Below are 15,286 nucleotides of genomic sequence, written 5' to 3' on the forward strand. Positions count from 1 at the left end.
ATAAGTATTTAACAATTTATCAAGATAATATAAGATTTGTATTGTATAGAAGCAGGCGTTACTTTGCGGAAATCCATGATATATTATTAAAATTAAGCTTAATTTGCTATACCTACTCCGCGAAAAGCAGGAGAATCTGTGTTGTGTAATTTATAATTTCTTCAATCCTTATACTCCACACCACAAAGATCCTCTGCAATACACCCTCTACGCACGTTTCGCTCCGAAACCGGAGCATCATCAGGAGATGTTGACTTTACAATGAATAATTGTTAACAATTATTCATTGTAAAGTCAACATCTCCTGGCGTAGAGGGTGTATTGGCGAGGATCTGTGTGGTGTGGGGTATAAGGATTGAAGAAATTATAAATTACACCACACAGATTCTCCTGCTTTTCGCGGAGTATAGCAAATTAAGCTTAATTTTGATAATATAATATAAGATTATTTTTAAAAAGCAGGTAGGTTTTGCAGTACTTAATTATTACCTACTTTGATGTCCATTTTTGGAAAGAAAACAAAGTTTATTCTATCTAGGTTTTGGTAGTATAATATGTTTATAGTTTATACCTAAGTTAGCAAAATTTTATTGGAAATTGTAATGTAGCAAATTGTATTGGACCTAGAAGTCGATCTCTGAGCACAAAAATCGTCCTTTTATTTATCATCATCAACTAAATTACTATCTTTAAAGCAAGGTCAATACCGCCTTTCTCATGCACATTTATATATACGGATGGTTATAAGCATAATGGTCTCACCACGCTGCATTAATGCGGATTGGTGGGTATAGGTTGGTGGCCGAGATCTTGTTTTACAAATACTATTATTTAGGGCTATATTCTTGAAAATAATAAAGCCAATGATAAAATAGCTTTCTAATGGGGACAGAATGAGTAAAATCTATTTATTATTCATAACACGATTACAGTTAACAGAATAGAAAAATTATATTCCCTTTTTTTTTATATTTAATCAATTTAATAAAATATATCGAAGTATAAAAGTATAGATACTGCTTTAAGCGACATTAGTGAGCCCCTAGGTTCCCATGCTTATTCTTAAGCATCATTATCATCAGACATTATCCATACATAAGCTCTCAGAATGAGAAGCGTTTAGGTCGTAATCCACCACGCTGGCTGATTGCGGACTAGTAGACATCACACGACCTTGAGATCTCTCAGGTATGAAGGTTCCCTCTCGATGGTTTCTTCATCTTTTAAGCAAGTTATATTTTATCTGCTTAAATGAAAAAGGCTCCTCCTTGCACATTAGCACCTGTTCTTAGGTCGATGTCTGTTTATTAATGCGAGCCTAAGCACGCTTTAAAGATCTTAGTAAGTAGTTCAGCTAGTATTGTAATTTGTCGCGACGTTGGAACGCCTTGGTTGCGAATATGCACTATCAGGTGTTAATGATAATGACCGAGACCGACCGCACGTGCTGTTCGATGCGCAAGCGCAAAAATATCAGGTAGTAGGTAAGTTAAGCTATGGTTGCCTAGTGGTTTACACGTCGACCTGAGAGACTGAGTTGAGAAAATCTAAAACGCTGAAGAGATACTCCGTCTGGGTCAAACATCTAGGTACTTAACATAATATATACATTATTTTCGCCGACACAGCATTTAGTTTTTTTATTTGTGTTTTAGTTAATTTTATTGTATAGTCATGTGAACATAAGTTATTGAAAAATTTACTTTTCTATTTCCTATGGTATATGTAATATGTTAATATTTATAAACACATCGGCCTTTTGAATGGTAGTTCCTATGTTTTTTCCAAAATAAAGTATTTATTGTTATTAAAGACTTAGCATGATTAGTGCAATCGTTGAGCAGATCAAAGGTAATAGAGAACCGAACTTACAGACACACAAGCATTTATAATGGATAACCATATTGATACTCGAAACTCGAAAACCTACAAGGTGTTCCGAAATATAAATGTTTATGTACAGTCATAATATGCCATACTGAAAGGTCATTATTATTTGGCGATATCAGAATGATAAACATCGGTTTACCTGAACAATTATAATGCATCACCTTGTGCTGATAAATTACAGGTCGGTATGATAACCTACTTTAGAAAACAGTAGTCCTGTTTAAGATCAGGTAGGTTTTGAATAATAATTTCTCAACATCTCTTTAATTAAAATTAAATACAACGACCAATCATCCTTCTAGAAATAACTATAAAAATAATGACACAAACTAGGTACCTAATTAAATAAATTAAAAAAACGATTGCAGTGTACAGAATCGTGGCGCCTTTTTCAAATGTGACCCTAATATGTATTTTCACCTTTGAAAATGGCGCTTTGCAGTCTCTATATTATGGATTTTTTTTCTAAACATTAAAGTTACTGTCACTTTAGGATAATGTAATGATTCTAATAATACCTTATTTTATAATCTGAAAATATAAGGAGACGGTGGTCTGTGGGTTTAAGAGTGACTGGCGATGAGTTGACTGGTTTACCTATTAACAAGCTCAGGAAAAAGGGACTTTAAGTCAATTATTATTATATATATAATATTATCATCACAAATATGTTAACAACAAACTGCGGAGTATTTTAAAACTGACTTGTCTGCGTGTCTGTCTGTCAGTTTACGATACAAACGGATCGACTGGTTTGGAACGGTATCCCGAGTCTTGAAAAAATTATGAGTTGAGTTGCAGTAAATAGGCATATACTGGAAAGTCATTGTAGTGTTGTTGTACCTACAGGACAAATGAACTGAGTTTTGGCACTGACTCGATGTTGCTTGTTTATTTTCGAGTGTCTCGTGATTGCTAATATAGCAGCGCGGCCAACGTAAGTTCGTAAATAAAACACATTTTTCCTAATTACGCACGGAACGTCTACGTAGGTCGATGATTCTCTTGATATAGGTTTATTGAGTTATCGTACATACTAACCAGTGCATGCTGTGACTACCTATAAGTGAAATTATGTGTCATTTGTAACCTAAGGCTAGCTTTATTCATAACATAATAATACATGTAATTTTGTTGGTAGTCCTAATAAAAATAAATAAATAATTTTTGGAACGTTTCTTAGTATTATAGATAGTAGACCTGGATTCCTCATATTTGAAAAAGGTCCTGCCCCTGCAAGATGGACATGATGGGAAAGTGATATTAGCTATAATAAAGCTTAAATAACGTAGCTATTTTGGTAAACGCCGTAGCTAAAGCTAACTAGATTGAGCTGTATCAAGGGCTATATAAAGGCATCTGCAGAGCAAAGAGTACAGTGTATTTATCCTTTTTAAGGCGAACGTTATAAGGAAAATTGAGGAGCAAAATTCGAGTGCTGATGTAGGTTCTAATTATAGGTACCGCTCTTGATATTCCCGCTTGGAAATAGTTTTGCCGGCCTCCATGGATGATGACCATAATTGAATAATAGCTATAGCGCGTACAAAAAGCTTTACAACGGGCTACATACAAACTCTAATGGCGTAGATAGATAGGTAAACTCTGTGCTAGGGGCTATGGTCTGGGGTCGGATTGTATCAAGTTCTAGATCAAGGTAAATGCGGCTCAGGCGTAATTGTAAATACTCTAGAGCCAGACTGAAAATTAATGTAGAGACTGATAAACGTATCGGCTTTGCGATAGCAATTTTATGATGATGCATGCATCGCCGATAAAACTATCTATAAACGAACCACGTTCTAAATTTTCCTACATGACGCGTACGAGAAAATATACATAATTTTATTTCAGCCGCATATCTTATGGTATACCTACGCTGTATATATTCGTTGTGTATATATATATATATTAATAAATATTTATTTATATATATATTTTAAATATGAACTTAATTGTTAAAAAATATTTCATTTATTTCCTAAAAAATTTTTGCCCATACTCTCACGCGGTTTCTCGGACGTCTTTTTGATTGTGCAGGAAAGTAAATAAATTAATAAATACGCTGCTTGTAATGTATGTGGAGGTCGATAGATATCTATTATTTTCTTAGGTAGATATTTTCTTTTAATTCGTTTTATACAATTTTATACTAGCCTAAGAGATTTTAAAAAATAATCGTTTTATTCATTGTTATTCTTTTATAACAAGCAAAAATTGGCTTAATATTAATGTCAAATGCTAAAATAAAATAGTGTATAAAATTTCAAAAGATATAGTGGTACCTTTTTAATCGAACGTAGGTGTACCACCACCTTATCTTATCTCTGAATTTTGCAAATCAAAAATCCGAGATAATTAGCGCTAATGTGGTTTTGTACAGGTAAACCTTTATATGTCATATTACAGGAAAATTAAATCTTTTATGTCTCTTACTATTAGATACTCACAGTTTTTTTTGGAAAATCAGCATTTAGCCTCACCACATACTCATAGTACACAGATAGGTTTTTTTACTTTCTACGTAACTAACGTACTACGTAAGTGACTTTGTGTTATAGGCAACTATAATGTTGACAATTAGTACTATAATTATTATCACGGTGTGAAGTACTTATAAGTATTTATATGGTTATCTCAAACGTGGCTTACAACTTATCTATAATCAGACGTTTAGAGTATGTATTCATGGTGACTGGTTAAAACCGGACGTAGGTACTTACAATGTGTTGCGATTGATCTGTATAATGGATTGACCAAAATAACAAATCTCAAAGTCACGAACGGTAGGTATACGGTTTAAAATATTGTGCTTACATTCATGTTACAGGTTCTTTTTTATCTTATCATATTTTTACGGATATTTTATTTCAACCGTAGGATGTTATTAACTGAATTGGTTCCACTAAAATCCACTGAACTGGTGAAATTTGTTAAAAATAGGGGAGAGAAGTTTGTATTGGGAAATTTCTTGTTAAGGAAGATACGCGCTGGCGTTGTATAAAAAAAATGCTTAGGCGTAAAATTGCGCTTTTAAGGAAATCAAGGGTCATACATTTATTTAAATTACAAGAAATGCTCATTGAAATATATACTAACTTAGGCTATAGAAACAGTTACTGTTAACAAATTAAAGACTTCATTTGTAGAGTCATGAGGTGGACATATATTTGACCTTGTCGTGTGACCTTGTAGGACACATATCGGTTTCTGTACGACCACAGGATGTTGGCGCCACACAAGAATTTTATTGACAACGTCATGATTTATAATAACAAGTATCTTACCTTTAGTAATTTGTACCTATCTTCATAATGATAGTTATCAAGCCTAGTGCGTCTCTTCATATTTATTTGCCTATTCGTTTCCTTTTAATATCAGATATGTACCTTCAGTGGGATGTGGTACGTAATAAAAATATTTAAGTGTACTGACTTCAAAAGCCACTTCAAAGTGAGTACCTAATAAAGTTTTTATAAGAATTTTAACGATGGGACTGACGATTGATTTCAAAATACAGAGTAAGTCAACAAACAGCACACTGAATTGACATCCACTAATAAATACATAAAATAAATAAATACACTTTAGGTATAAGGACCTTTGAAATTATTACTCTGAAGTTTGAGTATACATAATTCGAAATTCTCAGTAAGCTCTACATTTGATAAATACTATGGATCAAAATTGGAATAGGCTTATAAGAATATTTTCGTTTTGACAAATATTTGGCATTCTGATACTCACGATGTCCCGAGCTTGGCGCATATTGATTCCTCTTGTCAGTCGCGAAGACTGAGATAGAAGGTGATGAACGAGGAGCGTTGGGGTCCACAGGGTGCTGTCATAAATTCCACAGGGCACAAAGATCGTGATGATATCCGCGTTCGAGCGAATACCGGTTTGTTTGAATGGGCTTGTGCAAAGTGAAAGGAACGGTTCACTGTGAACGGTGCAACGCGAACACTTGTTCAGCGAGTCGACTGCCGAGGGTCACCTTGAGACGAGGCGAGGCGGCCGGCGCATGTGCACCACACCCTCGGCCTCGGGCCCCCCGTACCTCCCTCCCGCGTGACGTCACGCCCGGCCCCCGACCGCGCCAGCGGCGGCGCCTCATCGCCATCGTCCGCGAACTCCTCCGCCTCGTTTCGTTCACGTTTGCGTGATGCCCTTCACGCAATATAGCGTCAAAATAACGCAACTATTTGATTCTTGTGTAATATTTCAAAAACGTTCATTTGCTGGTATAGGTATTACTATCGTTTTTACTGCCTAGGTGTATTTTGATATAGAGTTTAATCTTTTATTAGAACCGGATGGAATTGTAAATTAATTTAGTGTTGGGCCTAATTTAGATAAAAACAATTTGTTTTATTGCTGATGCAATGCACCTAAATTATTGTTAGGCTAGGCTACCTGCCGCCGAATATTTAGATAAGCAATCATAAATTGTATTAAGAACACATTTCTAATTTACTATGTATCTACCTATATGATATTAAGAATAGTAAGTACCCAATTACATCTAAGTAGTATTTATTATTCAACACTCTCTACACTCTAACTTGGTTAATGTCTAAACTTATTTAGTAAGGCACCTTGGTCATCTATACCAATAAATAATTGGAGAGCCATTGAGATCCAAATCGGATTCCCTGAACTGTCTAGACACGTTGCACCTACGTTTCCTTTCCTAGGGTACCTACTTCAGTAAATATACTTTTAAACAAACCCAAAGAATTCGAAAAAGTTCATATGTAGGATTTTGCGAGTCATAAATACTGGCTGTAATATCTTCATTGTAACCTAGATATCAGTGCCAATAATTCGCTGTCAAATCTTTACCGTTGTATGCATAACATTTTGTAGTAGGCATTATAACTGAGTAGGTAAGAAGTAAGAACCCAGTTATTTAATCGCACTTATTTAAATTAGTATTCATCTTGAGTTGAGTGAAAGGATTGTACGGCGTTTGTGGGTGTGGCAATGGCGCGGCGCGGCGGCACGGTGCGGCACGGCTGGGTTGCCGCGACGTGCGACGTGCCTCTGCGCAGGTTAGCGTTTGCGCGGGGACCGTGATACCGCGCACGTGTTCATGTAAAGCTTGCTGTCCTACTCAGTTACTAAGATAGTAACCGCATTGAGTTTTCTGTATTTTACAGAATCGTTAATCCCTAGTATTTGGTGGGATTCTATTGCAATTGTGGGTGCGGCTAAATCGCGGTGAGGCGGCACGGTTTGACATTGCGGGACACGATAACGCGTGGTGTGCCGTGCATCTGCGCTGGTTAGCGTTTACGTGGGGGTCGTGATACTGCGCACGTGTTTATGTAAAACCTGCTATCCTAGTCAGTACCTAAGATAAAAAAGGATAATCACGGAGTATGCAAGCACTACTCAGACCGTGTCGCTAGCTGTCCTTCTTTCCTATCACCTTAGTTCCGTACTGAAAATTAGCGCTACAGGATTTCTTACCAGGCTAGGATTCTATTGTAGATATTTGTGGGTGCAGCAACGGAAAACGGCGCGGCGGGGGCGGGCGGTGTCACAGCTGGGCTCGACGACGCAACGTTCCCCGGTTAACGTTTTCGCAGGTACCGTGATAACGCGAACGTGTTCAAATAAAGCTTGCGAACCAACTCAGTTACTAAGATAATAACCGCATTGGGTTGTCTGTGTTTTACAGTATCGTTATTCCCTAGTATTGCGGATTGTATTGCATTTGACGGTGTGCGACCGTAAGAAATAGGAACCATGCGGAACGTAATATAGTATGATTCTTTCCTAGTAGGAAGGTTACCAATGGAGCTAAAGATTACTGGAACTGAAGCTTAAAACTGGTCTCAGCCAGACGCGATTAGTGTTGCAAGAATATTTACCACTTCAACACCATATAAAATAAAAAAATAAGAAATGTCAAGTCATTCTGCAAAATAAAAAATGCTCGTTTAGGTATAAGTTCCACGTGGCCAGTGGTTTGACTTTTATTCATCTGGTTTATTCAAGGTAATTTTAAGTTTACGTCTGTGAATAGATTAACAGAAGTATAATCTTTCCTTGTATATTATTTGTACACTAGTCAGTGCCTGCAACTTTGTCCGCGAAAATTTTCTGAATATTTTCATTACCGTTACCTCTTTCATGCGGTAATGCAAGCTACAAAATAGCAACTGATACGTTATAAGTGATGATTATATTTCAAGATGAAAATAGTTCTATTATAGCTAATACATTGGACATAGGTGGTGGTTACGACTTCGCCTAAACTTTCGAGGGGTCTAATTTTAATCCCAACACGCACCTTTAACTTTTCTAAGTTATGTGCGTTTTAGACAAAATATCACTCGATTTAACGGTGGAGGAAAGCATCGTGAGAGTTCTCCAGAATGTTCTCAAATTCGAGAGGAGTCCACCAATCGATACTGGGCCAATGCAGCGTAGTGGACTATGGTTTAAACCCTTCTTATTGTGTGAGGAGACCCGTGCCATGTATTGGACCAGTAATGGGTTATTATAATTTTTTTTTTTCTTAATTTTTTTATGGATGGTTTGTTCAAGTCTGAGCATGCCACTCTTATCGGAGCTACTACACTTTGTATATGTCATAAAGTTTTCTAGCCTCCTTAGATAATGGATGCGCCAAAACAGTGTTACATACCCCCAGTTTCCGCAAATCAAGATTAAAGTGAGCCCTGAACGAGAGTCTTTCTAATTCGCTTCGGATACATTCCACCATTATGTGATAAACATCCTCGATAACATTGCACTCTGAGCACTTAGTCGACGAGGATTTTCCAAGTGGGTGTGCAAATCCATATAGGGGAATGTGCTCGGAATGAAGTCTTAAGGCTAATACAGTATCACTTCTACTCATGATATGTTATCATCATGATGATAGCTATTAGTACTACTATAAATTTTTATACCTACTTAGCAATGCACCCTTTTTGTATCCCGTCCGGTACCTGACCAAGGTGGCTGGAAGCGCCATGAGACAGGGTCGTGTGTGGTTGCGCGTTCTCAAAAAGGTTTTTGCTGTGTACCTACCGGATTATTGTAGGCTGTTGACCACGAGGCTTATTAGTTAGGCACTCAGGCTTTATAATTAGGCTGTGTCAGAGCGTGTAATTTTTCATTATTGTACCCAAGCATATTTTTCAAAAAACCAGTAACCTTGGGCAGTTAATAAATGGTTAGGTGGATAATACATAAAAGTTTTAAAAACGTGAAATTATAATTCTTTTGTCAGTTATGTACCGAATTGGAATATGAAAAGTGTTTTGTTTTAAAATGTGCAGACTACTTTTGTAAATATTTTAAATAGATACGAGTAGTTATTAGCATAGTAATAATAACGATTCCGAAGCGATTATTGCCTATTAGTTAGGAATTCGCCTTCATTTTCGGGGGGCCGGGTTCGAATCCCTACTCAAACTTTTGTAAGTTGTGTGAATTTTAAGCAATTAAAATATCACTTGCTTCAACGGTGAATGAAAACAACTTAAGGAACCCTACATACCTACCTGGGAGTTCTCCAGAATGTTCTCAAATTCGTTGAGTCCATCAATCCGCGCTGGGCCAGTGTGGTGGACTTTGGAGAAACCCTTCTCATTGTGGTTGGCGACCCGAGCCCTTTCGTGGGCCGCTAATGGGTTGTAATCATGATGATGATAATCAACGACGTCCTCCATTGCGTGAATTGAAGTAGGAGGTCCCGGGTTCGATTCCCAGCAGGGGCAATTTAGGAATTTATAATTTCAGAATTTTGTCTGGTGAGGTCTGGTGGGAGGTCGTGGCTAGTTTGGTAAGTCTTTCTCGGTAGTAGGTGGTACCCCAAAAAGAGGTGCCGCTAAGCGATTTAGTGTTCCGGTGCGGTGTCTCGTAGAAACCGATTATGGGTACGACTACATCATCACTTACTACAAGGTGAGATTGCAGTCAAGGGCTTACTTGTAGTGGAATAATAATAAAAAAAAAATTTGGGTGCGTTTGGAACCTTCGTAACTTTAGTTTAAGATTACGAATATGGTTATCGCCATCATCTCACTACCATGTACACATTTTTCATGTAATGTACGCATCATAAGTGCCATCATCTAGCGTACTTGAGTGAAAGATATTTTGACATTGACTTTGAATTATTCGCGTAGACTAAACCGCAGAAGAAAATATTTAAAGTTAGTACGATATATTACTACATATTAAACCCAATATAATGTTTGAGTTGCGAATGTAAGTAGATTATTTACTGAGCTAGACTTTTCACGATTAAAAGTAAGGAACCTTTGAAAAAATTATGGAGAACTCTCAGGCATGCAGGTTTCCTCACGATGTTTTCCTTGACCTTGTGCAAGTGATATTTTAATTATTTAAAATGCACATAACTTAGAAAAGTTAAAGGTGCGTGCTGAGATTCGAACTCGGCCCCCGAAAGTGAAGTCGAGCTCCTACCCAATGCGCTATCACCGCTTCAAGCAGAAGCTGTATAATTTTTTTTATAAATTTCTAGAACCAAATTATATCAAAAATTAACGGGGTAGGTAGTTATTTGGAGTTTACTACGAGTGAGTACCTACTAGATTTAAAACTCATCTAAGGTTTCTAATTATAACAATGTCACGACCCAGGAATGTGGTATGCATAAAGTGTAGCAAACTTTATGAAACAGTAGGATCATTTTACATTCTAGGTATAATAAACCTAGTGTTATTATCACTGGGAATTACTACGATGATATCATGGTATTATGTACGCTCGACTTCGTTCGTGTATACGTTTTTACAAGTTTTCCTTATAAACTTTCTTTCGCTATTCTTCACCGCGTCACGTTAGCGAACAAATAAACTTTCATCCCATATTTAACCTCTTCGGAGAAGTATTTTTTTTAATCCTGATAATGTATTTTATTTACTATTTTGACTGTCAACATCAATACCAATTTAAACTCGAATATCATTATATATGTATATATTTCTTGTGTGCGTGTGTGTGTCACTGAACTTCTAGACGACTGGACCGATTTGAATGATTTTTTTGGTATACGTTTGGGTGGCACCCTGGATGGTTTACATTTACAAATAAGCCCGACAGATGGCGCTGGGGTCCGCTAGTAACTTATATATTCTTCCGGGGATGGAATGTTAAACAATTTAAAAGTAATAAAGCAATCTATTAGTAAACTAGTGCAACATCAAAGCACCCAGCTTTGAATTTGTAATAATTGATGGTGCAAGCAGTTGGCCCAATTGATGGTAAGTAAAAATCATCGTCTATAAACAGAGCAACACTTCGCAGGGCATGCCAGGTACATTTTCTACAAAGCGCCACCCTGTGTCCACCATCGTGGTGTTGATGTTAAGCCTCATGTACCTGTAATAACACCGGCATCAACGCCATTCAAACCCGAACAAAGCAATGTACTGCTTGGAGGCAGAAATAATCATGGTGGAAGTACTACCCCAGACGAGCTCTGTCACACAAAGCTTTACTACTGCTGCATGTTGGCAGCTGCATACAAAAAACACGTCGCTTAACGTTATTTTTTCCGCGGCAGAGGAGGCCTATGCCCAGCTGTGGGGCAGGGGACGATAATGAGCTCTTTTATTTTGATTGCCGTCTTCGGGATAAATGGTCGCAAAACACATCATTGTTAAATTGTTTTAAATTACAAAGGTTTACTCACGCAATGTGTCATTCATGAAAGGGTAAGTCCCGGTGAACATAGAGTCAATTTTAATTTCTTTATTGAACGTCATCATCGTTAAACTATTGTAGTAAACATTAGGGGTATAAGCAGTTTTATTTTAATAATGTTGTCTTTTGGTTTCAGAATCAGAGGGTCATAATCAGAGCAGTATCATTCAGTAGTTTTGTTTCAGTATTATAACCCGATTTTTTAGGACTTCTGAGTATGTCAAAGAAACAGTGGTTTTAAAATAATAAGCTGTAATATTAAAAAGCGATGGTAGAAGCCCCCTGGAATGCAATCTTAATTAATGGTACGTTCTTATGCAGTCTATAGTAGCTGGCTAAGAGAGTTATTGTAAACCCAAACTCCTGATCGGTTTCCACGCTACTGGCCACAATAAATAGGACTACAATCCTGAAACGAGTCATGATTGTCGTACTTACAAAGAGGAACTTACGTAGGTATGTAGCTAATATACGTAAATTGTTCACGTTTGAGAGATAAACCAGCATTAGTACCTACATGACTACCTATGCAGTCCCTACAAGTATAATGTACTACAGTAAGCAACAGTCACCTTAATTCGACCTCTAAGGCTTGCTTACGCAATTTCTACGAAACAAATTGTGCCTTCGTTATAATATGTATTATTGTAAAAACTAAATTGAAAGGATGTTATTTAGGGATTATCTATAGTAACGTTAAGTGTTAAGTTAAAATGATGTAACATACCAAAAAACTACCTACCTACGAATTATATCTTCGGGGAAAGGATAAAAAAATTATCTTCTCCCACAGCTTTTTCAACTCTTAGAGCACTGGCGCACAAGTGAAAATAATATACAAATAATACATGTGTAATAATAAACGGGGTCAATTTCTCCTATTCCATGTTCACGTGCTTTAGTACGTGGACACGTTAATTATATCTCTTGTGAGGGGATATCATCGGGGGATATAATTTTTGTCTCCTGCCCGGGCTGGTCTGCAGGGCACGGGTCTTCTCCCACAACGAGAAGGCTTTAGCCACCACGCAGGCCCAATGCGGATTCGTTGACACATTAAAGGATAATATTAAGTAATCTTGTAATCATCAGCCGTCTGTATTACTTAGTATGTAATGCTGAGCAGTACTCACAGGCTTCTTTAAGTTAAGGCGCCAGCCACAAATTTTCATGTGCCAGGCAGTGGGAATTTGTTCCCCTCCTTAATCCGCATATTGTGACGGGCAATTAAGGAACTACACTGTGCGTAGCCAGACACGCAATTGACCGGATTTTGAAATGTGATGAAAACTATTTGTTAATGAAATCAACCCATAGTAACTAGACAATACAATAAGGCTTGCGAATAATCTATAAACTATGTAATACTGTGTACGAATAAATAATCAAAAACTAAATAAAATTTTAAATGCGAAAAAAAATCAAAGTTAGCATAAGGAAAAAAAAACTCAAATATACGCAGGCAAAATCGCGGGCCAACGCTAGTTTTAATAAAGTAGTTCTACAGCATAAGTATGATGATATGTTTAAAAAAAATATTGAAAATATGTTAATGTAATTATCATACATTAATCAAATAAACGGATTAAAAATGTAAATGTAGTAAAAAAGTGGCTAAGCAATTTATTTATAACTAGCTGCCTTCGCACGTATTCAGTTTTTCTTATAAACCGCGGATATTGTTAAGCTGGCCATACACAATCAAGTTTACTGTAAGTTTGCAGCGGATTGGAAGCGGCCAAGGCATGGCATCGGCATGCGGTAAAGTTGACGGTGTATGGCATGTTCACTTATTGTCCTACACCGTCTAGTTTACAGCAGTGCTAGCACGGGCAGGAGATAAAAATTATTTCCCCCGATAATATACCTTGATAAAGGATTTTACGTTTCCACCAGCCAACGCAAGGCAACAGGAAACAGGAGAAGTTTACTCTTCTATTATCCGGATTATTTTACGCTCTGAAAGATGCCGCTGAAAGTCCGCAGCAAACTTGACAATAAATTTGGGGCTTTAGTTTTCCCGAAATGAAAGTAAGAATACAATGTCCTTCTCCAGGATGCAATCTGCTGGACTTGATCGGTGCAGCTGTGCAGCGGTGAATTAGTAACATTATTTAAAATCCATCTTTACCCGTGTTTTTTTTTTAAATTAAAAGTATTCTTTATTTATCCCCCGAATACAAGCTATATTTGTACCAAAGGGGTATTTGTGCCACTAATTCAGAAAATAGGGTGAAATCATAGAAAATATTATCTTCACCTTTATGTATGTTTGTAACCGACTCTTTTGGACTTGATTTTGACCCCTTCTTTGTAGATATATTGAACTATTAATTTTTAAACTGATAGACTGTAACTGTAACTGTGTATTTTTTTATTTTTAATCAAGATTTATGCAGCAGCTTAACCAAATTCATGTAACAAACGCACTTTCGCATTAAGTGTGGAAGTGAGATTAAATATCTTATTAAATAAGCAGGAAAGTTGAACTGCCACGCTTCGATTTAACACTCTAGTCTTCGTCTAATGGAGTTACCTTATATTCGATAAGAATATATTAATTTAATTTTTAAGGACAAAATGATCGCTTATTGAAGATTTAAATTGTGCCAGTTTCTAATATTGTAAGTATTTACCCCCAACGAATCTCTTCTTAAATAGCTGTAGGTAGTTTAACTATAGATCACATAATATGACAAAGATCACACATATCTCAACCTCTAGGGGAGATTAAGAAATTGTAAACATTGCTGATAATGAATACTAGAGTTAATCTGAGGAATAACCTACGAGTTATCAACTTATCTAAACACAGTAAAGCCCAGGATACACTAGGAGTCAAATTTTGTGTACCATGCCCTTTCTTATTTTATAATACCAGCTTTCCCATGACTACAATCTCACCTTATCGTGAGTGAGATGCAGTCGAAGATGGTACCGGGCTGTAAAAAGTATGACAGTAACACAAACCATTAACCGTTCCACGCTACACGCTAAATCGCCGGCTGAAGTAGCCCAAAGAAAATTCTGAAATTATAATTCCCCGAAATCCATCCCGAGACCTATCACTTGGTCTTATGACCACATCGCTGATTTTTAGTCGACTAAAATGTCCCGAAACTCATGTCGCTGAACATTTTGCCGGCTAAACTACTCAGTGCTTTATGTGGCCTGAAATGCATATTTATTTGACGCATTGCAAGGGAGTAATCTGTGCATTGCAGGAATGTTGCAAACACTGAAAAACTTTGTGGCAAATGGCAACTGAGCGACTAGTGTTTACGCTCTCGGAACAGGAGCATGCAACATTTTCCGACCCGTCCGACACCCCAACCCATAAGTGATCGAGATCAAATTATTACCGACAATTTGTCTCAACTAACTACTAATGTGTGTGTTACACACTACTGGGTAGTGTGTAACACACACATACAGCTACTGGATGCCTTTACGACGAAGACGAAGGCCCCGACGTTACGCGGCTTTCGGACTACGCCACTATTAGTGCAAATATTCACCAACTAGCCCGAAACATCGAATCGAGTCGAGTCGATGTCCGTGTCCTCGAAGGTCGGAGGGACCCTTACCCTCAATTTCGTCGAGCCCTGCGGCTCTTTTAATGGCTAACTATCGCTTTGCCCCATCTCGTCGGTGGTGCTGTTACAACCCCTCAGGTGGTTATCGGCAACTGTCCTTACGAAAC

At 37.3% G+C, this 15,286-nt stretch overlaps 1 protein-coding gene across 3 annotated transcripts in view; it reads right to left on the bottom strand.

Annotated features, from left to right (window-relative positions):
• Positions 1–15,286, bottom strand: part of LOC120629794 (hexokinase type 2) — a 45,242-nt gene that overhangs the window by 27,780 nt on the left and 2,176 nt on the right. Inside the window, exon 1 of one of the 3 annotated variants that reach the window (XM_039898840.1) lies at positions 5,638–5,905. The exons of 1 other annotated variant lie outside the window; for it this stretch is intronic. In XM_039898840.1, coding sequence (XP_039754774.1) covers positions 5,638–5,658 — 21 coding nt within the window. In that variant the 5' untranslated portion in view covers positions 5,659–5,905. Of the gene's footprint in view, positions 1–4,340; positions 4,450–5,637; positions 5,906–15,286 lie in introns of those variants that run through there. One more of the 3 variants, XM_039898841.1, reaches the window with a different exon arrangement.

The sequence above is a fragment of the Pararge aegeria genome, chromosome 15 (assembly GCF_905163445.1).
Source record: "Pararge aegeria chromosome 15, ilParAegt1.1, whole genome shotgun sequence".
Lineage (NCBI taxonomy): Eukaryota > Metazoa > Arthropoda > Insecta > Lepidoptera > Nymphalidae > Pararge > Pararge aegeria.